Source organism: Pleurodeles waltl, chromosome 2_2 (genome assembly GCF_031143425.1).
Source record: "Pleurodeles waltl isolate 20211129_DDA chromosome 2_2, aPleWal1.hap1.20221129, whole genome shotgun sequence".
NCBI classification, from domain to species: Eukaryota; Metazoa; Chordata; class Amphibia; order Caudata; family Salamandridae; genus Pleurodeles; species Pleurodeles waltl.
In genome coordinates this window covers 890,168,318-890,195,240 of record NC_090439.1, presented here as the reverse complement: position 1 = coordinate 890,195,240, position 26,923 = coordinate 890,168,318, and the positions used below count along the sequence as shown (strand labels likewise).

The 26,923-nt window shown below is 48.0% G+C and overlaps 1 protein-coding gene across 8 annotated transcripts in view; it reads left to right on the top strand.

Annotated features, from left to right (window-relative positions):
* The window catches only part of UBR5 (ubiquitin protein ligase E3 component n-recognin 5), a 1,605,594-nt gene that overhangs the window by 1,284,882 nt on the left and 293,789 nt on the right, over nt 1–26,923 (top strand). For all 8 annotated transcript variants that reach the window (XM_069220579.1, XM_069220580.1, XM_069220578.1 and 5 more), the window contains one exon: nt 18,735–18,952. In XM_069220579.1, coding sequence (XP_069076680.1) covers nt 18,735–18,952 — 218 coding nt within the window. The remainder of the gene's footprint in view (nt 1–18,734; nt 18,953–26,923) is intronic.

Sequence of the window (26,923 nt, the reverse complement as noted above, 5' to 3'; positions counted from 1 at the left end):
GCTGGTTCCCTCACAGGAGGGACCAACAACTCTGAAATCACTGAGGATAACTCCAGTGAAGAGGACATCCAGTTAGCCAGGATGGCCAAAAGATTGGCTTTGGAAAGACAGATCCTAGCCATAGAGAGGGAAAGACAAGAGATGGGCCTAGGACCCATCAATGGTGGCAGCAACAACATAAATAGGGTCAGAGATTCTCCTGACATGTTGAAAATCCCTAAAGGGATTGTAACTAAATATGAAGATGGTGATGACATCACCAAATGGTTCACAGCTTTTGAGAGGGCTTGTGTAACCAGAAAAGTGAACAGATCTCACTGGGGTGCTCTCCTTTGGGAAATGTTCACAGGAAAGTGTAGGGATAGACTCCTCACACTCTCTGGAAAAGATGCAGAATCTTATGACCTCATGAAGGGTACCCTGATTGAGGGCTTTGGATTCTCCACTGAGGAGTATAGGATTAGATTCAGGGGGGCTCAAAAATCCTCGAGCCAGACCTGGGTTGACTTTGTAGACTACTCAGTAAAAACACTAGATGGTTGGATTCAAGGCAGTGGTGTAAGTAATTATGATGGGCTGTACAATTTATTTGTGAAAGAACACCTGTTAAGTAATTGTTTCAATGATAAACTGCATCAGCATCTGGTAGACCTAGGACCAATTTCTCCCCAAGAATTGGGAAAGAAGGCGGACCATTGGGTCAAGACAAGGGTGTCCAAAACTTCCACAGGGGGTGACCAAAAGAAAGGGGTCACAAAACCTCCCCAGGGGAAAGGTGGTGAGACAGCCAAAAATAAAAATAGTAAAGAGTCTTCTACAGGCCCCCAAAAACCTGCACAGGAGGGTGGGCCCAGAGCCTCTTCACAAAACAATCCTGGGTACAAGGGTAAAAACTTTGATCCCAAAAAGGCCTGGTGTCGAAACTGTAGTCAGTCTGGACACCAAACTGGAGACAAGGCCTGTCCCAAGAAAAATTCCACTCCAAACTCCAATCCAGGTAACACTGGAATGGCTAGTCTCCAAGTGGGATCAACAGTGTGCCCAGAGCAAATCAGGGTCCACACTGAAGCTACTCTAGTCTCTGAGGGTGCGGTGGATTTAGCCACACTAGCTGCCTGGCCGCCTAACATGCAAAAATACAGGCAGCAGCTCTTAATTAATGGGACAAGTGTAGAGGGCCTGAGGGATACAGGTGCCAGTGTCACCATGGTGACAGAGAAACTGGTTTCCCCTGGCCAATACCTGACTGGAAAAACTTATCCAGTCACCAACGCTGACAATCAGACTAAAGCACATCCCATGGCAATGGTAACTTTAGAATGGGGAGGGGTCAATGGCCTGAAACAGGTGGTGGTCTCCTCAAACATCCCAGTAGACTGTCTGCTTGGAAATGACCTGGAGTCCTCAGCATGGGCTGAGGTAGAACTAAAAACCCATGCAGCCATGCTGGGTATCCCTGAACTGGTGTGTGTAAAAACAAGAGCCCAATGCAAGGCACAGGGTGAAAAAGTAGAGCTGGAGTCTGGAAAAATGGCCCAGCCTACCAAGAGAAAAGGAAAGTCAGTTGGGAAACCAACTGCAACACAGTCAGAAAAAGAGAACCTCTCTTCTCAGGAAGAAGTTCTTCCCTCTGAGGGAACTGAGCCTTTGGAGCTTGAACCTTATCAGGTTGAGCTCTTAGGCCCAGGGGGACCCTCAAGGGAAGAGCTGTGTAAGGGACAAGAAACCTGTCCCTCTCTTGAAGGCCTTAGGCAGCAAGCTGCTGAAGAGTCCAAGGGCAAGAAAAATGGAACACATAGGGTCTATTGGGAAGATGGACTCCTGTACACTGAGGCCAGAGACCCCAAACCTGGTGCCACTAGGAGAGTGGTAGTGCCTCAGTCGTTCAGAGAGTTTATTCTGACCTTAGCCCATGATATTCCCCTTGCTGGGCATTTGGGACAAACCAAGACGTGGGAGAGGTTAGTCAACCACTTCTACTGGCCCAATATGTCCCAGAAGGGTAAGGAGTTTTGCCTCTCCTGCCCCACCTGTCAATCCAGTGGTAAGACAGGTGGGCACCCAAAGGCCCCCCTCATTCCACTTCCAGTGGTGGGGGTCTCCTTTGAAAGAGTGGGTGTGGACATAGTTGGTCCACTGGAACCTCCCACAGCCTCAGGAAATATGTACATCCTAGTAGTAGTGGATCATGCTACTAGGTATCCTGAAGCTATTCCCCTTAGGTCGACTACTGCCCCTGCAGTAGCCAAGGCCCTCATTGGTATCTTTACCAGAGTGGGTTTCCCTAAGGAGGTGGTGTCTGACAGAGGTACCAACTTCATGTCAGCATACCTAAAACACATGTGGAATGAGTGTGGAGTGACTTACAAATTCACTACACCATACCATCCACAAACTAATGGCTTAGTTGAGAGATTCAACAAGACATTAAAAGGCATGATCATGGGGCTCCCAGAAAAACTCAAAAGGAGATGGGATGTCCTCTTGCCATGTCTGCTTTTTGCTTACAGAGAGGTGCCACAGAAGGGAGTAGGATTCTCACCCTTTGAACTTCTGTTTGGTCACCCTGTAAGGGGACCACTTGCTCTTGTCAAAGAAGGCTGGGAGAGACCTCTTCATGAGCCTAAACAAGACATAGTGGACTATGTACTTGGCCTTCGCTCTAGAATGGCAGAGTACATGGAAAAGGCAACCAAAAACCTTGAGGCCAGCCAACAGCTCCAGAAGTTTTGGTATGACCAAAAGGCTGCAATGGTTGAGTTCCAACCAGGGCAGAAAGTCTGGGTTCTGGAGCCTGTGGCTCCCAGGGCACTCCAGGACAAATGGAGTGGCCCTTACCCAGTGCTAGAAAGGAAGAGTCAGGTCACCTACCTGGTGGACCTGGGCACAAGCAGGAGCCCCAAGAGGGTGATCCATGTGAACCGCCTTAAGCTCTTCCATGACAGGGCTGATGTAAATCTGTTGATGGTAACAGATGAGGATCAGGAGGCAGAGAGTGAACCTCTCCCTGATCTTCTGTCATCAGACCCAAAAGATGGCTCAGTAGATGGAGTGATCTACTCAGACACCCTCTCTGGCCAACAGCAAGCTGATTGTAGGAGAGTCCTACAACAGTTTCCTGAACTCTTCTCCCTAACCCCTGGTCAGACACACCTGTGTACCCATGATGTGGACACAGGAGACAGCATGCCTGTCAAAAACAAAATTTTTAGACAGTCTGACCATGTTAAGGAAAGCATCAAGGTGGAAGTCCACAAGATGCTGGAATTGGGAGTAATTGAGCGCTCTGACAGCCCCTGGGCTAGCCCAGTGGTCTTAGTCCCCAAACCTCACACCAAAGATGGAAAGAAAGAGATGAGGTTTTGTGTGGACTACAGAGGGCTCAACTCTGTCACCAAGACAGATGCTCATCCAATTCCTAGAGCTGATGAGCTCATAGACAAATTAGGTGCTGCCAAATTCTTAAGTACCTTTGACTTGACAGCAGGGTACTGGCAAATAAAAATGGCACCTGGAGCAAAAGAGAAAACAGCATTCTCCACACCTGATGGGCATTATCAGTTTACTGTTATGCCCTTTGGTTTAAAGAATGCCCCTGCCACCTTCCAAAGGTTGGTGAATCAAGTCCTTGCTGGTTTGGAGTCCTTTAGCACAGCTTATCTTGATGATATTGCTGTCTTTAGCTCCACCTGGCAGGATCACCTGGTCCACCTGAAGAAGGTTTTGAAGGCTCTGCAATCTGCAGGCCTCTCTATCAAGGCATCCAAATGCCAGATAGGGCAGGGAACTGTGGTTTACTTGGGCCACCTCGTAGGTGGAGGCCAAGTTCAGCCACTCCAACCCAAGATCCAGACTATTCTGGACTGGGTAGCTCCAAAAACCCAGACTCGAGTCAGGGCATTCCTTGGCTTGACTGGGTATTACAGGAGGTTTGTGAAGGGATATGGATCCATTGTGACAGCCCTCACTGAACTCACCTCCAAGAAAATGCCCAAGAAAGTGAACTGGACTGTGGAATGCCAACAGGCCTTTGACACCCTGAAACAAGCAATGTGCTCAGCACCAGTTCTAAAAGCTCCAGATTATTCTAAGCAGTTCATTGTGCAGACAGATGCCTCTGAACATGGGATAGGGGCAGTTTTGTCCCAAACAAATGATGATGGCCTTGACCAGCCTGTTGCTTTCATTAGCAGGAGGTTACTCCCCAGGGAGCAGCGTTGGAGAGCCATTGAGAGGGAGGCCTTTGCTGTGGTTTGGTCCCTGAAGAAGCTGAGACCATACCTCTTTGGGACTCACTTCCTAGTTCAAACTGACCACAGACCTCTCAAATGGCTGATGCAAATGAAAGGTGAAAATCCTAAACTGTTGAGGTGGTCCATCTCCCTACAGGGAATGGACTTTATAGTGGAACACAGACCTGGGACTGCCCATGCCAATGCAGATGGCCTTTCCAGGTTCTTCCACTTAGAAAATGAAGACTCTCTTGGGAAAGGTTAGTCTCATCCTCTTTCGTTTGGGGTGGGGTTGTGTAAGGAAATGCCTCCTTGGCATGGTTGCCCTCTGACTTTTTGCCTTTGCTGATGCTATGTTTACAATTGAAAGTGTGCTGAGGCCTGCTAACCAGGCCCCAGCACCAGTGTTCTTTCCCTAACCTGTACTTTTGTATCCACAATTGGCAGACCCTGGCATCCAGATAAGTCCCTTGTAACTGGTACTTCTAGTACCAAGGGCCCTGATGCCAAGGAAGGTCTCTAAGGGCTGCAGCATGTCTTATGCCACCCTGTAGACCTCCCACTCAGCACAGACACACTGCTTGCCAGCTTGTGTGTGCTAGTGAGAACAAAACGAGTAAGTCGACATGGCACTCCCCTCAGGGTGCCATTCCAGCCTCTCACTGCCTATGCAAGTATAGGTCAGTCACCCCTCTAGCAGGCCTTACAGCCCTAAGGCAGGGTGCACTATACCATAGGTGAGGGTACCAGTGCATGAGCATGGTACCCCTACAGTGTCTAAACAAAACCTTAGACATTGTAAGTGAAGGGTAGCCATAAGAGTATATGGTCTGGGAGTTTGTCAAACACGAACTCCACAGCACCATAATGGCTACACTGAAAACTGGGAAGTTTGGTATCAAACTTCTCAGCACAATAAATGCACACTGATGCCAGTGTACATTTTATTGCAAAATACACCCCAGAGGGCACCTTAGAGGTGCCCCCTGAAACTTAACCGACTGTCTGTGTAGGCTGACTAGTTCCAGCAGCCTGCCACACTAGAGACATGTTGCTGGCCCCATGGGGAGAGTGCCTTTGTCACTCTGAGGCCAGTAACAAAGCCTGCACTGGGTGGAGATGCTAACACCTCCCCCAGGCAGGAGCTGTAACACCTGGCGGTGAGCCTCAAAGGCTCACCCCTTTGTCACAGCACCGCAGGACACTCCAGCTAGTGGAGTTGCCCGCCCCCTCCGGCCCCGGCCCCCACTTTTGGCGGCAAGGCCGGAGAAAATAATGAGAATAACAAGGAGTCACTGGCCAGTCAGGACAGCCCCTAAGGTGTCCCGAGCTGAGGTGACTCTAACTTTTAGAAATCCTCCATCTTGCAGATGGAGGATTCCCCCAATAGGGTTAGGATTGTGACCCCCTCCCCTTGGGAGGAGGCACAAAGAGGGTGTACCCACCCTCAGGGCTAGTAGCCATTGGCTACTAACCCCCCAGACCTAAACACGCCCTTAAATTTAGTATTTAAGGGCTACCCTGAACCCTAGAAAATTAGATTCCTGCAACAACAACAAGAAGGACTGCCTAGCTGAAAACCCCTGCAGAGGAAGACCTGAAGACAACAACTGCCTTGGCTCCAGAAACTCACCGGCCTGTCTCCTGCCTTCCAAAGAACTCTGCTCCAGCGACGCCTTCCAAAGGGATCAGCGACCTCTGAATCCTCTGAGGACTGCCCTACTTCGACGACGACAAGAAACTCCCGAGGACAGCGGACCTGCTCCAAAAAGACTGCAACTTTATCCAAAGGAGCAGCTTTAAAGACCCCTGCAATCTCCCCGCAAGAAGCGTGAGACTTGCAACACTGCACCCGGCGACCCCGACTCGGCTGGTGGAGAACCAACACCTCAGGGAGGACCCCCGGACTACTCTACGACTGTGAGTACCAAAACCTGTCCCCCCTGAGCCCCCACAGCGCCGCCTGCAGAGGGAATCCCGAGGCTTCCCCTGACTGCGACTCTCTGAAACCTAAGTCCCGACGCCTGGAAAAGACCCTGCACCCGCAGCCCCCAGGACCTGAAGGACCGGACTTTCACTGCAGAAGTGACCCCCAGGAGTCCCTCTCCCTTGCCCAAGTGGAGGTTTCCCCGAGGAAGCCCCCCCTTGCCTGCCTGCAGCGCTGAAGAGATCCCTTGATCTCTCATTGACTTCCATTGCGAACCTGACGCTTGTTCTAACACTGCACCCGGCCGCCCCCGCGCCGCTGAGGGTGACATTTCTGTGTGGGCTTGTGTCTCCCCCCCCCCGGTGCCCTACAAAACCCCCCTGGTCTGCCCTCCGAAGACGCGGGTACTTACCTGCTGGCAGACTGGAACCGGGGCACCCCCTTCTCTCCATTGAAGCCTATGCGTTTTGGGCACCACTTTGAACTCTGCACCTGACCGGCCCTGAGCTGCTGGTGTGGTAACTTTGGGGTTGCTCTGAACCCCCAACGGTGGGCTACCTTGGACCAAGAACTGAACCCTGTAAGTGTCTTACTTACCTGGTAAAACTAACAAAAACTTACCTCCCCCAGGAACTGTGAAAATTGCACTGTGTCCACTTTTAAAATAGCTATTTGTGAATAAATTGAAAAGTATACATGCAATTGAAATGATTCAAAGTTCCTAATGTACTTACCTGCAATACCTTTCAAACAAGATATTACATGTTAAATTTGAACCTGTGGTTCTTAAAATAAACTAAGAAAAGATATTTTTCTATAACAAAACCTATTGGCTGGATTTGTCTCTGAGTGTGTGTACCTCATTTATTGCCTATGTGTATGTACAACAAATGCTTAACACTACTCCTTGGATAAGCCTACTGCTCGACCACACTACCACAAAATAGAGCACTAGTATTATCTCTTTTTACCACTATTTTACCTCTAAGGGGAACCCTTGGACTCTGTGCATGCTATTCCTTACTTTGAAATAGCACATACAGAGCCAACTTCCTACAGTACCTAAGTGCCATATGCTAGGGGCTTACAGGGGTAAACCAGTATGCCAATTGTGGGGTGTAAAGTGTACCAAGTGTGGGAAACTGACACCTTGTTGCACACACACACACACACACACACACACACACACACTTTTGGCCTGATTTCTGAATGCAACTTGGACTGGAGTGCAGTAGGATCCAGCTAACCAGGTTGCCAGTGTTATTTCCCTAAATAATTGTAAAGGTATCTGAGTACACCTTTAGCTACCATTATAAGTCCCTAGTAAAAGATACTTAGGTACCCAGGGCATGGGCTACTATGGCTAGGCCCCTTAGGGCAGCAGCACTGATTGTGCCACCCTCTAGGGCAGTCGTCTCCAAACATTTTACTGGTGCCGCGTCCTCACTACCCTCCCCCCCCCCCCCCCCCCCCCAAAAGAAGTTTTCATGGTGAATTATGTCTAGACCTATTTAAACATTGCAGTTGAGTACTGTTACCTTTCAAAAATGCAATAATGCAATAACATGCTTCTGCTTAAAGCAAAGGCCTGTTATCGGTATAATGAGGCTTTTGGCCAGTGTCTGGCGTGCCCCCGCATCACTGCATCATGGGCGGTGGTCCGGCGTGGTCCCCTTTGACCCCTCTACCAGCTGTCACACTGTGGTGGTGGTGGTGGTGGTAAGTCCTTTCCACTCCACGCAAGACAGTACCCCTTGCCCTGCGTCCTTTGCAGCTGCCAAGGCTTGTTTGCTTAATCTCCAAGGGGATCTTCAGGCGACGTGTAGCTCCAGCCCCCAGCACTCCCTCCTGCAGCGACTTCTGTTTCCCTGCCCTTTGGGTGCTGCCTCTGCTCCTGTGGGCCTTCTGTGACATGGAGAGTCCCCTGTGACTCCCCTTCCTGGGTAGAGTCCTTCTGGACCTTGCTGGGCCCCGGCAGCACCTCTTTCCCTCCAACCGAGAGTTTGCTTTTGCCAAGGGTTGTTGGTCGAAATGCTTCACCGACACCCATCTGCAATCCAGCTTCCAGCATGGGACAGCTTTTGCACTCATCTGGAACTCTTCTCCTGCTTCTCAGCTGCAGTGCTGACCTGTCTTCCTTCTTCGTTGACCAACTCCAATAAGTACCACTTCTGGTCTTGGGCCCCTCTCTCTAGAGGTCTCCCTCTCCGGTAATTTACTGCTGGTTTCTTGCAGACTGTTCTGGGTGTCTTCTTTTCATCCCTTGGGGTGGTTTTGGGTAAATCCAGTATATTATTCTGCATTCCTAGTTGCTGGGAGGTACCATATTACTTACCTGTGTGGTTTGCTAGTACTACCACCTCCCCTCTACACGATTTACTTATCTAGGGGGCCCTCTGTGTTCGCATTCCACTTTCTTAGTATATGGTTTGGGCCCCCTCTAGGGCCAATGTTGCTATTTTACACTGTTTTCTAACCTATTTATGCCTCTGTAGGAAAATGCCACTGTTGGCATGGTTACCCCCTAACCTTTTGCCTTTTGTTGATGCCAGCTTTGATTGAAAGTGTGCTGGGACCCTGCTAACCAGGCCCCACCACCAGTGTTCTTTCCCTAAACTGTACCTTTGTTCCCACAATTGGCACAGCCCTGGCACACAGGTAAGTCCCTTGTAAATGGTACCCCCGGTACCAAAGGCCCTGTTGCCAGGGAAGGTCTCTAAGAGCTGCAGCATGTATTATGCCACCCTGGGGACCCCTCACTCAGCACATACACACTGCCTCACAGCTTGTGTGTGCTGGTGAGGAGAAAATGACTAAGTTGACATGGCACTCCCCTCAGGGTGCCATGCCCACCTCTCACTGCCTGTGGTATAGGTAAGTCACCCCTCTAGCAGGCCTTACAGCCATAAGGCAGGGTGCACTAGACCACCAGTGAGGGCATACGTGCATGAGCACTATGCCCCTACAGTGTCTAAGCAAAACCTTAGACTTTGTAAGTGAAGGGTAGCCATAAAGAGTATATGGTCTGGTAGTTTGTCAAATACGAAATCCACAGTTCCATAATGGCTACACTGAAATCTGGGAAGTTTGGTATCAAACTTCTCAGCACAATAAATGCACACTGATGGCAGTGTGGGATTTATTGTAAAATACACCCAGAGGGCATCCAGTCCGACTCCTTGTGCTAGGCTGACCAGTTTCTGCCATCCTGCCACAACCAGATGAGTTTTTGGCCACATGGGGTGAGTGCCTTTGTCACTCTGTGGCCAGGGACAAAGCCTGTACTGGGTGGAGGTGCTTCTCACCTCCCCCTGCAGGAACTGTAACACCTGGCGGTGAGCCTCAAAGGCTCATGCCTTTTGTTACAGCACCCTAGGGCATCCCAGCTAGTGCAGATGGCCGCCCCTTAGTTATGCTGCTGAGCCTGGCACTTACTATTTTACAAATAAAGCACTGCCAGTGACTGACAGAGGACCATATCTCCATTTTGTGTCAGGAAATGCAAGCCTTTTTGTCCACAGGGACTGTTACGACGTAGGTTGTGGTGCTGTTCCTTCTATTTTCCAGTGCCCAATAGAGATTGAGGCCTGTGGACTATTTTAGACCTGCACTTCCTCACTGCCTTACTCCGGAATGTGAAATACAGCTAGATAGCTGTGACAAAATGAAAAGATGTCAGAGTACTCAACTAGTGGTAGAAAGTCTATAGCAAGAATACTTGTTCAAAGACTAGTGCTACCACAGTATATGCCGCTGCTACCTGTAAGGGCCATGTTGATGTTAGTCCAAGGCATAACAAACCACTAAATCATAAAACCATTCACTGGAGCACTCCAGTAATTTTTTTGAATAATACTGTTTGAGGACTAATAACTTGTGAAAGTCCTTGATAAGAATCCAAACATAGTAGGGCACAAACCATCAGACAGATGATTTGCTAAAACTTCATGCAACTTTCCAATACACAGTTGAGCAAAACATAGTTGCCCCATCGGTAACATGGTTTTTACTAGTGTGATTATTGTAACGTGTGCAGATATGCAGATGACAGATTGAAAATGTTCCATTACAACACCTATGTGATGCAATTAATAAATTCCATAATACTTTGTAACACCAAACATATAGTATATTGTATTATGTCATCGTAATTTACTATACATAGGTAGCACTATCAGAACTGTCAAAAAACGTATACAGTTACAAATACGTGCTGTCAGAAATGGGGATACGACTTAACCCATTGCAAAACACTAGTTGACTGCACACAGCCTTAATGAAGTTCTGGATCTGGGATTCCATGCAATACCACGTATGAAACCACGCCCCCAAGGCAAGAACAGAGCTGGCTTTTAGAAGGTTGGAAGCAAACTGTATTATCAGACTTAGGACAGTGGAACATGGTCTAAACCAGGACAGTGAATGTATTCCTTTAATGTTGTCTTAGGAAATACCTCTATACAATGCAGTGACCTTATGGCAGTGGTTCCCAACCTTTTGACTCCTATGGACCCCCACTTTATCATTACTGGAACCCGGGGACCTCCACTGAATCATTATTGGAATCCAGGAACCACCCCACTGAGTCATTACTGAAAGCTGGTGACATAAACTGTTAATATATAATTTTCTAAGCAGTTGCGGACCTTCTGGGGAGGCTTCGGGGATCCCCAGCTGTCCCCAGACCACAAGTTGGGAACCACTGCCTTATGGTATAAATATATGTTGTAATGTCTGTCGCTCTACTATGCACACTTCTTTAAATGCAATCACTGTTGATGTTCTATACCTAAATATGAGAGAAGTATTAAATGACAGTCGTACTATATGTGTTAATTGCTTTAATACCCATTCAGTGAGACCTGTACTGGAGTGATTAAATAAACATGGTTAGTATAGTAAGTATTGCGCCTCCATCTGTATCTTAGGCTGTACCCTTATATAATGTAAACTTTTTGGCTAATTTTATCATTGTACTAATGACCACTCACACATTGTGGTATAAATACAGATAATACAGAAACGAATCTAGCATATGTAGGCACATGATATTGCTTGAATTTCAATCTTCTAAGTGTTACTAGGACCTAGTCTGATGTCTAGTATTTTCGGAGCACATATGCATGTCATTGCATTTTTCACTACTCTCCTTAAACTGTTATCACACCAAAATGAGTGACTCTTTTACTCCCCAGAGACTTAACATTTTATTGGTTAGCACAGCCCTCTCTCTATGGAGCACATGATTCTTAAGCATCCAAGACGCTGAGTTGCGTTTGGCCTGCATTACATATTGCGAAGGAAAGAGAGAAGATCTGAGAAACTCTTATCTTATTCAAAAGGTCGACAACGGGAGTGTCAAAAAACAAAGCCTTATGCCTTTCTGTAGCATCACCTTAATCTTACCAATAAGGTTTTATTTAAAGTTTTGAACAATCCTTCTTTTATTTAAAGTATGCTAACGGTGGGAGAACAAAACATATCTGTGTTTGTTAACAACGTTCTCTCGTTGTCAGGAAGGGGTTGGTGTGCAGTGTAAATAAACAGACATGCATACTATACAAAACAAAAATGCAAGTCTCGAACAAAATGGGCTTACAAATTCCATTGCCTGTAATTTTTAATTCCGAGTTCTCAAAGAAATTGAATCCCAATGTAGCTTTGTTTAAAATGGATAAGAAATAAGACAGGGGTGATAGGCATTTACTCAACTCATCTGACTAACATTCCTGTGCCAGGTGAACGATTAAATTCAAATTAGGTAACTGCCTTACCATCTTTACAGCCCTAGTGATTGTGTGCACCTATATCGTCTTACTTCATCTATTATTAGATGAATAGGATGAATAAGAAATACAGTTTGTAGTCACACAATGAGTTCTTCAGCTAAAATTACTGTAGGAAGTTGGCTCTGTATATACCGTCTCAAAGTAAGAGATAGTGTGCACAGTCCAAGGGTTCCCATTAGAGGTAAGATAGTGGCAAAATTAGATAATGCTAATGCTCTTTTTTGTGGTAGTGTGGGCGAGCAGTTATGCTTATCAGAGGGTAGTGTTAAGCATTTGTTGTACACACACAGTCAAGAAATGAGGCACACAATCAATGACTAACTCCAGGCCAATTGTTTTATATAGCAAACATATGTTTTGTTACTTTATTACTAAAACCAGAAGGTCTTTGTTGCAGATAGGTACAGTTGTAAATAGGTATCAAGCATATGTTTCAAATGCACTTTGTTTTTTGCAGATAAAGCAGTTTAAAAGTAAGAAACACTTATCTATTTCAAAAGTTGACACAGTGACATTTTGTATAGGAGTCCGGGTGGGAGAAGTGTTACCACAGTTAGCAGGTAAGCACACAAATTACGATTCCAGTCTTCAGGGGTTAGGATGTCTCCAGGTCAAAGTTTAGGCAAACCCCAAAAGTTCACCTCCAGCAAAACGGGGCTGGCTGTGTGCAGAGGTCAAATTTGGCATTGGGTTTGCAATGGAATCCTAAGAGTACTGGGGGTGCACAGTAGAAAGCAGATTGCAGGTAAGTACTTGGGGTTTCAGGACACAGGCCTGGGATGTTTAGGTCAGCATGGGGGGGCCACAGGTCTACATGAAACAGATACTCTCAGCGGCACAGGTGCGGCTGGGGGCAGGGTGCAAATACAGAGCTGGGCCCCCAATGCTTTTTCAGTGGGAGGGCCCAAGGGGGTCATAAACAATGCTGCAGGATGGGTCCAGGGAATCGGTTCAGGGAAACCAAAGGCTGGAAGGGCAGGAGAGGCACCGCTGGATGTTGCTGGACTGTTGTTCTGATTCTGCAAGGCCAGGGGGCAGTGGGTGCAGGGGTCGCCTTGGGTGTCAGGAATCTTAGTCGGGTCCGATTGCAGTCAGAGGGTTCCTTCGGATTCAGGCTGAAGGTGTCGCTGTGTTGGGTAGGAGAAGTCAACTCAGAATTGACTCTAGGTCAGAACCACCTGGGGACCTTCTCTGGACTGGTGGGACTGGTTTCTTCTTCTTTGTTCTCTGATGGGCAGACAGTCCTCTGGGGGTTTGTAGAGGTCACTGGTCCTGCAGGATGCGTTGCATTTTTGGAGCAGGTATCTTGAAGCTGTAGACAAGCCGGTAGGGCTGTGTCAACTGGAGTCTTCACTGCCGGGGTCGGCTTGGCAGTCCTTATTCTTCTTTCTTCTTGAGGTCACCAGGAATCTGGTGATTAGGGTTCAGGGGTGCCCCTAAATGCTATATTTAGGGGCGTTACAGAGCTCAGACTGTCCCTGAGGGTGGCTACACCCTTCCTGTGCCCACTCCCTTTGGGAAGGGGGGCACATTGGTATCCCTATTGATCCTTCTCCTCCAAAACAAGATGGGGGATTCTGCAAGGAGGGGGGTCACTTCAGCGTGGGACACCTTAAGGGTGGTGCTAGCTGCAGTAGTCACTCCTCCCTGTTATACCTAATTTGTCCACCGCATCTGCTGCCAAAAGTGGGGCTTAATCCAGGGGAGAGTGGGTGCATCTCCACTAGCTGGAGTTCCCTGGGACACTGTAACTGGAGGCCTGAGCCTTTGAAGTTCACTGCCAAGTGTTACAGTTCCTGCAGGGGGGAGGTGTGAAGCACCTCCAACCAGAGCAGGCTTTGTTTCCGACCACAGAGAGCACAAAGGCTCTCACCCCATGGGGTCAGAAACTTGTCTGTTAGTGGCAGGCTGGCACAGACTGGTCAGGCCTGCACTAAAGGGTTGGGTAAAATACAGGGGCCTCGGTGTGCATTTTACAACAAATCCAACACTGGCATCAGTGTGGGTTTATTGTGCTGAGAAGTTCGATACCAAACGTCCCCAACTTCATTGTAGCCATCATGGAGCTGTGGAGTTCGTAATTACAAACTCCGAGCCCATGCACTTAATATGGCCACACTGCACTGACAATGTTTAAGAATGGACTTAGACACTGCAGGGGCATATTGCTCATGCAGCTTTGCCCTCACCTGTGGTATAGTGCACCCTTCCTTAATGCAGTAGGGCCTTTACAACAAGCAGCGGTTTGTGGACATGGCACCCTGGAAGGGGTGCCATGTTGACTTTATCTTTTTGTCCCCACCAGCACACACAATCTGCAATGGCAGTGGGCTTGTGTTTGGTGGGGGGAAAGGGGGATCCCTTAGTGTGGCACAGTACATGCTGCAGCGTTTGGGGACCCTCCCTGGTCACAGAGCCCTTGGTGCTACTGGTACCCTTTTACAAGGGACTTAGCCAGGGGTGTGCCAGTTGTGGAAACAGTGGTACAATTTAGGGAAAGAACACTTGTGCTAAGGGCCTAGTTAGCAGGATCCCAGCACACACTCAGTCAAGATAGACTCAATACCAGGTAAGATGCGGGGGGTAACCATGCCAAAAGGGGCACTTTCTACAAAGATGATACCCGTGCTGGAGTTGCAGGCCATTTTCTCGGTGTTGAACGCCTCCATGTGAAGGGGATGTGCGTGTGTGTGTGTATAGTGAATCATCAGAATGATAAAACTTCTCTCCCAAAAATATACTGTGCAAAGGAGCCATGTTGCTGCCTAACATTATAGGTTCAACTGTCAGAAAGCGATTCATTGACCGACCTGCTCGAGGTGTACCTTTTGCATTTGAGCAGTCCCACCTCCCTGTGGCCTTTTTTGTCATCTAAAAAGGTCCCTTTTTAGGGTTGAGCCTGCGTTGCATAGGCTTGCGCATGCGTATCGCAGCGAGATGCTTTAATGTTTAGAAAAGGGCTCGGAGCCCTGTCGACCTCATGTCAGTGTTTTTCATTGGTTCGTGGGCTTGCCTAATAAAATCTGCTTGCTTTCATTAGTCGAAGGCATGCATACGTCATGCCTTTTCCGGTGGCTAGCCCTCCTTGAGCGCATCGACCAAGTACAGAAAACATGCGAGGCTTGCTGTTTTCTGTCCGGCTCGTGGACTACTTTTTCTCTAATTTACTAGCGTGATTTCGCTTGGCAGAAGTCGAGGGCTTTACATAGTTAATTGCACTTTTTCGGGTTACGTACATAAATGCCCTTTTGCCGATAGGTGAAAAGTCGGGTTAGGAGTTTACAACGCTATCAGCTCTAACATGAGCAAACGCGAGACCCGTTGCATTGCAAATGCTTGTTAGATATGTGCACACTGGTACCGACATTTGTATTGAGCTTCTTGTCTGACTTTTTGGAAAGAATCAAGCAGGAACATTATGTAGCCACTCAGGAGTGGTACTGATAATTAATTTCTAGGGCTGAATAAAGCCTATGCATAGTGGTACAATGCCACCTAGCGGAAAGCTGGAGCACTGCTCTGAAAAGTTTCTAAATTCAGTCTGGCGCCAGGTGGAGATTCTGAAGGGGAGGAGTCTGTGGTCATAGAGAATACCCATCAGAAAGAGCATTACTGAAGGTAAAGTAACTTGTTCATCTGATTATTTGGATGTTACGAGAGAACCTTTCATCCCACTGGCCATGGGGCAGTGTTGTAGGAAGGTAAGTTCCTAGCACTAGAGATCTACAATTAGATATGTTTGGGGTAATAACTAGACCCCTGTTTTTTTGTATTGTAGGAAGCTGGCTCTGTATATACTATCTCAAAGTGAGAGATAGTGTGCACAAAATCCAAGGGTTCCCCTTATAGGTTTATAGTGGCAAAATTAGATACTTCTAATGGTCTATTTTGTGGTAGTGTGGTCGAGCAGTAGGCTTATCGGAGGGTAGTGTTAAGCATTTGTTCTACACACACAGGCAATAAATGAGGAACGCACAATCAAAGACTTAACTCCAGGCCAATAGGTTTTTATATAGAAAAATATTATTTTCTTAATTTATTTTAGAACCACAAGATTCAGAATTCAAGTACATAAATTGTAAGGTACTTGGCATAGGTAAATATGGAACTTTGAATTAAAATAGTAAGATACACAATTTTGGGGAAAAATGGCAATAATCTATTTTAAAAGTGGACACTGCAAAAATCCGCAGTTCCTGGGGGAGGTAAGTATTGGTTAGTTTATCAGGTAAGTAAAGCACTTACAAGTTCAGTCTCCTGGGCATAGGCAGCCCACTGTTGGGGGTTCAAGTCAACTCCAAACACCCAGCACCAGCAACACAGGGCCGGTCAGGTGCAGAAGTCAAAGTAGGGTCCAAATAGAATAGGTGCCTATGGAGAACAGGGGTGCTCCGGTTCCAGTCTGCTAGCAGGTAAGTACCTGCGTCCTCGGGGAGCAGACTATGGTGGTTTTGTATAGCACTGGGGGGGGGGGGGGGGGGGGGACACAGGCACACAAAATACACCCTCAGTGGCACAGGGGTGGGCGGGTGCATTGTACAAAGTAGGTGTCGGGTTTTGCTTTGAAAGCAATGGAGGGACCCGGGTGTCACTCTGGCGATGCAGGCAGGGCACAGGGGGCCTTCTCGGGCCTGCCACCGACTGGGCTAGGATGAGGACTGCCTGCTGATAACTCCTGCACTGGTAGGTGGTTCCTCTCGGTTCTGGGGGCTGCGGGTACAGTACTTGGTCCAGGTGTCGGGTTCCTTTGTTATCAGGCAGTTGCGGTCAGGGGGAGCCTCTGGATCCTCTCTGCAGGCGTCGCTGTGGGGGTGCGGGGAAGTCGTCTCAGGGTGTCCATGTCGTTGGAATCGCATGGGAGCCCTCTCTGTGGTGTTGGTTCTCCTGAACTCAAGCCGGGTGTGTCAGGTACAGTGTGAAGACTCGTGCTACCGGAGTGAGGCGGGAGTCTCTTTAAAGTTGGTTTCTTTGTTGCAGTTTTTGGACAGAGCCGCTGTCCTCTGGAGTTTCTTGCTCCTTTAGGTGCATGTCAGTCCTCTGAGTCCTCAGAGGTCACTGGTCCTGCTGGATGCGTCGCTGTGCAGGTTCCTTGAGTCTGGAGATAGGCCGGTAGGGCTGGGCCAAGTCAGTTATTGTCTCTGTCGTCTCTGGGGGGGCTTTCAGGTCAGCAGTCCTTCTTTCTTCAGGTTGCAGGAATCTGATTTCCCGGGTTCAGGGTCGCTCCTAGATACTCAATTTAGGGGTGTGTTTAGGTCTGGGGCAGTAGCCAATGGCTACTGTCCTTGAGGGTGGCTACACCCTCTTTGTGTCTCCTCCCTGTGGGGAGGGGGACACATCCTTAATCCTATTGGGGGGAATCCTCCAAAACAAGATGGAGGATTTTCCAAGGAGAGGGGGTTACTTCATCTCTGGTCACCTTAGGGGTGGACCTTGCTGAGGGAGGGGGGAGTCCTTGTTTTTCTCATTATCTCCTGAGACTTTCCGACAAAAGTGGGGACTGTGTCCAGGATGCGGGCATCTCCACTAGCTGGAGTGCCCTGGGACATTGTAACACAAAGCCTGAGCCTTTGAGGCTCACTGCTAGGTGTTACAGTTCCTGCAGAGGGGAGGTGTGAAGCGCCTTCACCCAGTGCAGGCTTTGTTTCTGGCCCCAGAGAGCACAAAGGCTCTCACGCCAGGGGGTCAGAAAATTGTCTCAGTGGAAGGCTGGCACAGACCAGTCAGACCTGCACTGAAGGACTGGGTAAAATACAGGGGGCATCTCTAAGATGCCCTCTGTGTGCATTTTGTAATAAACCCAGCACTGATATCAGTGTGGGTTTATTATTCTGAGACGTTTTATACCTAACTTCCCAGTATTCAGTGTAGCCATTATGGAGCTGTGGAGTTCGTTATGACAAACTCCCAGACCATATACTTAATATGGCTACCCTGCACTTACAATGTCTACAAATGGACTTAGACACTGTAGGGGCATAGTGCTCATGCAACTATGCCCTCACCTGTGGTATAGTGCACCCTGCCTTAGGGCTGTAAGGCCTGCTAGAGGGGTGACTTGCCTATGCCACAGGCAGAATTTTTGGGGCATGGCATCCTGAGGGGGATGCATGTCGACTTTGCCTTTCTCCCCACCAATACACACAAATCTACAATGGCAGTGTGCATGTGTTAGGTGAGGAGTCCCTAAGGGTGGCACAATATATGCTGCAGCCCTTAGGGACCTTCCCTGGTCACAGGGCCCTTGGTACCACTGGTACCTTTTACAAGGGACTTATCTGTGTGCCAGGGGTGTGCCAATTGTGGAAACAATGGTACATTTTTTGTGAAAGAACAGTGGTGCTGGGGCGTGGTTTGCAGGGTCCCAGCACACTTCTTAGTCAAGTCAGCATCAATATCAGGTAAAAAGTGGGGGGTAACTGCAACAAGGAGCCATTTTCCTACATGTATGACCCTTAGTTTTAACTGTTCTATTTACTAACCTTTTAAAGCACTTCATGTTCTAAGGCAAAACATTTATTGGGAATTTAAATTAAGTGTTATGTTTGGGAGTCCCTCTGAATTTGAATTTTCTAACCTCCCACGCTCCCTCCTCCCTTGTAATACCCGTCTAGTCACACTGACTGCATTTGAAGAGTGAAGGTTTTCTTCTTCAGTCCTAGTTGCAGGTAGCTTTTGAGATCGCATCAAGTTCAATTTTGAGATGGCATCAAGTTTGTTGTGCGAGTTAAACATTAACTAATTTTGTTGGCTCTATTTTGTTTGACTTTGTTGAATAATATTTTTCAGGTTCTTCCCACCAAAATGTCATATGCTGCTAATTTTAAAAATGTGATGAGTATGCAGACTCAGGAAAAGGAAGGAGAAGAACAAAATGTACCAACAGATGAACCAGAAAGCACTAAGTCTGCTCCATCAGCTCATGATTTGGCAGCTCAACTGAAGAGCAGTTTATTGGCAGAGATTGGATTAACTGAAAGTGAAGGACCACCTTTGACATCATTTAGGTATATCGGACATAATCTCTATTTTGACTTCTTCCTAATGAACAGTAACGATTTATAAATAATCTAGTTGGCACAGTTCTGTATTCAATATAGAGCATTTTCTTTAGATATTTTACATGCCAGCACCTGCATATTTTTAATTTTATAATAATTTAGTCAGACCACCATGACATTTTGCTTCCTTTTGTTTATTAATTTCATAATTGCTAAGTGTAGTGTTTATGATGGATACATTTTCCTGAATATTCATCATCATATGAATAGTCTCCAGATGCTTGATTTGAATCCAAGAACCCTTTCCCTTCCATAGCTCGCCAGCATCACTATCTGGCATCATGTAGTTGCCGCCACAACTTTGACCTCCCAGTATGTGATGACTTTGCCTTTGTCAGTTCCTGCTTTTCCATACCTCAGTGCAGGTCCGTAGCACTTCTCAGTATTTTACTGCTGAAATTCCTCAATATTAGGCAGTGATTAGGTCATATGTCTTCTAAGGTTTTGAGGTTTAAACGCTTTTTGCAGATACCAAAAGACGATATCATTATTGGACAAGTAAGAGATCTGTGTATTGTGTCCAGAATCTGAACACAATCACTGAGCCTGCGTTGTATCATGATGCACACACACACTGTTGAAGAGCAGGAGATCAAAGCTTTTTTCTTTTTCTTTTTTCTTTCAACTACTACTGATACATGCCAGACTGCTCCCTCTACCCTTCAGTTAAGTCCCTTGACAGGTAACAATCTCCCTAGAGATATTCCTCAAACAAATACCATTAGAAGGAGAAGACCTCTTCTCTCAAGGAACCCGTCCCACTCACGGAACCACTAAGTCTTGGTCCCTTTCCCAGATGCTGATCTCTTCCTCATCACCTGAGCTGATTCTGACTCTAAAAAAAAAAGCATGAAGGGGAAATCCCCAACTCCCTCAGCTTACCTTTCACAAGTTGTTGATTTAAGACAGGCCGTGCTGGTTATTATTAGGGCAGCCCAGTACCCTCTGGCCACTCTTGAAGGGCATGCCCCTTTCTGTAGGTTTTACAGAGCGGTGGCTGTTATCCTACGCCACCACAGGAGTGACTTTGGTGCCACTTAAAATGAAACCAGGACTTCCTAAAGGGCCAACCACTGTATGCTCAGTGACATCTACGGCAGTCACAGGCTACACCCTCAGCGTGTTTCAGCTCCTCCTCCAACTTCAAAGTCAACAAGCGTTATTCTAGTGAAAAAAGAAAATGTTCATGCTTCCTTTGATGTCTGACATGTGTCAGAGCACCTACTTAGAGCCTAAAGATTCACCCAGCAGGAGGGACTTTTCTGATCAAATTCAGATGTTCTTGCCTTGCCTAATAGAGACTGTGACTGTACAGAGTATGATAACAACCTTCTTCCCTCAGACAATACAAGTATATACCTTTAGCTGGACTTAAATACGCAAGTGGCCTCCTGATTGGTAACATCCCTTACTCCTATTGCCTCTTTCAGCGGAAGTTTTTTTTCTTCACTTTGGTGGTTCAAAAAGTAGCATAGGCACTGAAATTGAACATCACAGCGGCTAACACTAAAAGCTTTTACATGAAATAATGCATTTGTTCTCTGCATTGTGAGTTTTCAGTGCGCTTTAACAAGGTACTCTTAGAGCCCTGATAGGCTTCTGGAGAGAAGCCATACGGTGGCCAGCCATCATTGGTGAAAACAAAGGATGCCAGAGGCTTGTGTCTTGCTATGCAAAGTTTGTTCTCACATCCTTCCCCAGAGAGCTTGGCAGTCCAGCCTCTTCCTGGAAACTAAACCAAAATGTTTTTACTCTAGACCAAGAGTCTTAAGAAGCTGGACTTCATGGGCTTTAATTTATTTTTCCCCAGGCAATAAACTAGACGTCTGCATGATCACATAAAAAAAACATTTATTTATGTGGTTAGTAATGTTCTAGATGCCGCTAAAGCAAATCTTGCTGTGCAGCCTGTTGCCTGCGGAAGTGGGGGCTTCATTCATGACCACCGTGGTCTCACTGTGTCATTGTGGTTGCATGTGTTCTGTTGGCTTCTCCCGGAGTTATCAAAGCAACTCTTATAGACATGACCTTTGATGGCAAACAGCTGTTCGGAAAGAAGTCTAACTCCTCTCTCGCATTTTGGAAAGAGCCAAGCAGTGACGTACTTGCTGGCCCAGATATCTAGAGCAAACCAGACTAACCAGTACTGAAAATTTCTGATGGTTACAACTACCTGTGGATTCCTCACCTAATGAATACTCCCATTGCGCCAGCACTCAACAGAAATCTTCTTCCTAGCTTCTGCACGTCGACGAGGACGTCACAATTGCCCACGCGACGCCGTCTGACGTCATACAGACAATAAGAGGTCCTCGCCGACGTCCGTTCCCTTTTTCCGTGCCATTCGAAATGGTTATCTTCGAGGGAGCTACTGTTGCTGTTCGACAGTTAGTGTGTTTTTTTTTTTGGCTGTGTTTTTTCTCTGAGATTACAATGTCGCAGAGGAAGTCAGGTTTTAAGCCCTGTCGTGAGTGTGGGGGCAAAATGTCAGTAACGGACCCTCATTCTGACTGTTTGTGGTGTCTAAGTTCCGATCATGATGTTGGCAGGTGTGATTCATGTCAGCATATGAATCTGAAGGCCCTGAAAGAGCGCAAGGCCAAGCTTTTAATGGCGAAGTCGAAAAAGAAGGAGAAGAGACACCATCGAAAATCCTCGTCACCGAAGTCTCATCGGCGTCATCGGGACTCCCGGCGTCGTCGAGAATCACGGTGCCGGTCGAGTAAAGAGAGGTCTCGGTCGAGGTCGCCATCGACTCGGCGTCGGAAGACTTGGGAGGTCAGTCCCACAGTCACTCCTCATCCGTCGACGCCGTTGCCTTCTCCAGCCTCACCGACTTCGCCCGGGTCTTTGGGCCAACCGCCTTCAGTGTTTGAGGTTCCACAGCCTCAACTGTTTTCTCCGGCGTTGCAGACGTCGAGGTCGGTGTCGCCTTCGATCCAGGCACCCCAGTACCCGGCTTTTCCGGCCCCTGGAGCCGATAATACCGCATTTTTAAATGCGATGTTCTCCATCTTTCAGCAGATGGCTCCAGGTGGTGCACCGGCTGGGCCTTCGGGCCCTTTGGCTTTTAACATGGGTGCTCCGGCTCCACTTCGACCAGCACGCTTTATGCCCTTTCTCCCCCTGGGGAACGTGGGCTCGGCGCCGGTGTCGGCTCCAGAGACTTCGGCTCCGAGAGTTTCGGCTCCAGCGGCCTCGGTGTTTCGGCCAGTGACGCCATCTAGGCCTTCTACGACTCCGAAGCAGTCTTCTCTCCATCCGACTCCTGGTTCGACGCCGAAGGTACCTGCGGTGCCTGTAGACCCGACGTCGGACGGATCCGGAGATCGGCGTCGTTCTTCGACATCTGCTGACGCCATGTCGACGCCGAGGATTGAGGAGAGGCTGCACTCGAGGAGGCTTGCTCTCCGTCTCCTGGAAGAACAAGAGTACCAGCAGAACCTGTAGGAAGGAGAGATTGAGGACTCTTGTGAGGGTCTCCATCGGCTGGATACGGCTAGTGGCCTAGATACTTCCCCTGAGTGGGACTTGTCATCTCCTGGGGAGTATACAGAAGAGGCAGCCATTTTTCATGCTGTTATCAGGAAGGCAGCTAACTTTTTGGAACTGCCTTTGCCGGTGACTGAAGCGAAGCAGAACCTGTTGACAGAGGTGTTGCACCCGGCCTCTACATCAGCAGAACCACTTTTGCCGTTCAACGAGGCGCTGCTGGAACCTGTTTTGGAGGTCTGGAAGAAGCTGGTGTCTTCTTCGGCTGTCAATAGGTCTGTGGCTAGGAGGTATCGGACTGCACCGGCTGACCCTGGCTTTCTTACCAGACATCCTACACCTGAAAGCTTGGTGGTCCAGGCTTCCTGCTCGGCAAGGTCTGCGCCTGGGTCTTTTCCATCTGTGCCATCGGATAGAGACTCCAAGAAGATGGACATGGCATCCAAAAAGGTGTTCTCGTCATGTAGCATGGCATTAAAGTCCACCAATGCTACATGTATTTTAGGGAGGTACATTTATGCTCTGATGGACGAAATTACATCTACGCATACGGAGATCCCTCAAGGGCTATTGAATCTGGTATCGGACGCTCAAGCTGCTGCAACTCAGGTTATCCAATCTGGGTTGGATACAACTGACTCTGTGGCTAGAGCAATGGGCACTGCTGTAGTTACGAGGAGGCAGGCTTGGCTTCGTAACTCAGGGTTTTCATCGGATGTACAGTCGCCCCTGCTGGACCTCCCTTTTGATGGGGACAAGCTCTTTGGTGCCAAGGCGGATTCGGCCTTAGAGAGGTTTAAGGAGAGCAGGGCCACGGCCAAGTCGCTAGGCTTGCAAGCCACTTCTTCTGCCTCCTCCAGATTTTTTAGGAGGTTTCGAGGATTTGGTTGTGGCTCCTCCTCCTTCTCCTTTCGGGGGAAATTCCAGCAGCCTACCTCTGCTCTCTCCTATAGATCTTTTAGAGGGAGGGGTAGGGTCAGTACCAGGAGAGCCTCTCAGCAGCACTCTGCCTCTTCCTCTTCCTCTGGAGGGGTGCAGCAGGGGAAGCAGCCTTAGGCTTCCACCAATTCCCACTCACTCTTCTCCTGTAGGGGGGAGGTTACTGTATTTTCTCCACAAGTGGGAGGTCATCACTTCAGACTCCTGGGTTACCAGCATTGTGAGAAAAGGCTACACCCTTCCCTTTTGGGAGTTTCCGCCCCCCATCCCGCCCCACCCATCTTATTGTTCAGAAGAACACCTCCTGTTGTTAGAACAGGAGGTTCAGGTCCTCCTTTCAAAGGGCGCGGTGGAGTTGGTTCCAGAGCAGGAAAGGGGTCAAGGTTGTTACTCGAGGTACTTCCTGATTCCCAAGAAGGATGGTCGGTTGAGACCAATCCTGGACCTGAGGATTTTGAATTGGTTCCTCAAACAGGAAATGTTCAAGATGCTGACCCTAGCTCAGGTGCTTTTGGCGTTGAACAGGGGAGATTGGATGGTGTCTGTCGACTTGCAGGATGCTTACTTTCACATCCCGATACTCAAGTCGCACAGGAAGTATCTCCGGTTTGTGGTGGGGTCGCAGCACTATCAGTTTGTGGTCCTCCCGTTTGGTCTTACTTCAGCACCTCGAGTCTTCACGAAGGTGATGTCGGTAGTTGCGGCAGAGCCCACAAGGAAGGGGATAGCAGTATTCCCTTACCTGAACGATTGGTTGATCAAAGCCAAGTCCCCGGAGCTCGTGTTGCATCATCTGCAGTCGACAACCCAGTTGTTGTTCGACCTGGGCTTTTCGGTGAACGTGCCCAAATCTCACCTAGAGCCCTCTCAGCACCTCCTGTTCTTAGGGCCCGTACTGGATACAACATTGAATCAAGCCTTTCCTCCGCCTCAGCGGATTCAAGACATTCAGGCGTTGGTTCCAATGTTTCAAAGTGGAGCGGTCATTCCAGTCCTCAAGGTCCTACATCTGCTCGGTCTGTTTGCCTCCTGCATACTGTTGGTAATGCATGCTCGTTGGCACATGAGGGCTCTTCAGTGGTGGCTCCGAAGACAGTGGTCTCAACACAAAGGAGATCTCGAAGGTTCTGTGAAGATCTCCAGAGATGCTGCCTCAGATTTGAAGTGGTGGATTGCGGGCAACAATCTTTCCCGGGGAAGGCCGTTCACGCAGCCTCAACCAGTGACCACGGTCATAACGGATGCTTCCACTCTAGGGTGGGGAGCTCATCTGGGGGACCTGGAGATCAAAGGGATTTGGTCTTCAGTGGAACAGATGTTTCATATCAATCTGTTAGAGTTACGGGCTGTACGTCTGGCTCTCAAGGCCTTCCTCCCATCCTTTCGCGGTCAGTCGGTTCAGGTCCTGACGGACAATACTACCGCGATGTGGTATATAAACAAACAGGGAGGAGTGGGGTCATACCTTCTCTGCAGAGAAGCTCTTCGGCTATGGTCCTGGGCAAAGGACCATCAGATTTGCTTGGTAGCAAATCATCTGGCCGGAGTCTTGAATGTACGTGCGGACAGTCTGTCGCCATTTCTCGGCCGACCACGAGTGGCGTCTCCATCCAGATCAAGTCCTTCTAATCTTCCAGATGTGGGGGTTTCCTCGGATAGATCTGTTTGCCACCCGGGAGAACTCGCACTGCCCGTTATTCTGCAGCCTCCAGTATCCGGTGCAAGGAGCGTTGGGGGATGCGTTTCAAAGAACCTGGTGCGACCAGTTGCTTTACGCGTTTCCCCCCATACCCTTGATTCCTCGAGTGTTGAGGAAAATACGCTAAGACCGGGCCCAAGTAATCTTAATTGCTCCGGATTGGCCAAGGAGGGTGTGGTATTCCGACCTTCTTCAACTCTCAATGTGCCCTCCACTCCGTCTCCCTCTCAGGGCAGACCTCCTCTCACAGTCACAGGGGCAGGTTTTACACCCCAACCTCCAGAGCCTGCACCTTCATGCCTGGAGATTGAACGGGGCAACCTGAGTTCCTTTTCTCTCCCGCCTGATGTAGTGGATGTTATCTTAGCAGCCAGGCGACACTCCACTAAATCTATCTACGCTAATAGGTGGTCTAAATTTGTGGTGTGGTGTGGAGAGAGGCAGATTGATCCCTTACGTGCTCATTTGTCGGATGTTTTATCTTTTGCTTTGTCTTTAGCACAGAGGGGTTGTGCAGTGGCTACTGTTAAGGGTTACTTGTCTGCCTTGTCAGCCTTTATTTGTCTTCCAGACCAGCCTTCGTTATTTAAATCTCCTACAGTACTTAGATTTTTGAAGGGCCTTATGAATAGATTTCCTCCAAATCCTTTCGTTATGCCTCAATGGGATTTGTCCTTGGTTCTAACTTTCCTTATGGTGGGTCCCCTTTTGAGCCTATGCATTCTTGCCCCATAAGATTGTTAGTTCTTAAAACAGTTTTCCTGGTTGCTATAACATCTGCAAGGAGAGTGAGTGAGTTGCAGGCTCTATCGGTAAAACCCCCTTATACAACTTTTTATGGGGATAAGGTGGTGTTGAGGACCAAGGCTGCTTTCCTTCCGAAGGTTGTTTCACCCTTTCATTTGGCCCAGACAATTACTCTTTCCACGTTTTATCCTCCGCCTCATCCTTCAAAGGAAGAAGAGAGACTACACCGCTTGGACCCAAAGAGGGCGTTAAGCTTTTACATAGACAGGACAAAGGATTTCAGGCTGGAGGATCAGCTTTTCATCGGTTACGTGGGAAAGAGGAGAGGAAAGGCAGTCCACAAGAGAACACTCTCCAGGTGGGTTGTTCTTTGCATTAAAATGTGTTATTCTTTAGCAAAGAAGGAACCCCCTGATGGTATAAGAGCTCATTCCACCAGAGCTAAGTCGGCCTCTTCGGCCTTAGCTAGGGGTGTTCCTGTGGTTGACATCTGCAAGGCCGCAACTTGGTCATCCCTTCATACTTTTGCAAAGCATTACTGCTTGGACTCTGAGGTCAGAAGGGATGGCCGTTTTGCACGGTCGGTGCTGCAGGATTTCTTGGTTTGACCATTCAGGCACCCACCACGAGTGCGGTACTGCTTTGGGACTCTATTCATTAGGTGAGGAATCCACAGGTAGTTGTATCGATCAGAAGAACGAGTTACTTACCTTCGGTAACAACTTTTCTGGAGGATACATTAGCTACCTGTGGATTCCTCACGGTTTCACCCGCCTCCCCATTGCCTGTCTGGTCTAACCAAGTAATTCTTGAGTGTGCTCCTCTTGGTTTTGAGGACTTGTATATATTCTGTACATATGTTCATATGTATATATATATTGCTCATATATTTATTTATTTGTTTAACAAAAAAAAAAAGATGAATTACGTTCTTAGAATGATGTATTTATTTGGAATATCATTAAATATTGCTATTTGTTCTTTTATCTCAATGGCCTATTATTCTCAGGCACGTAAAAAATGTTGGCACTGACGTCGGC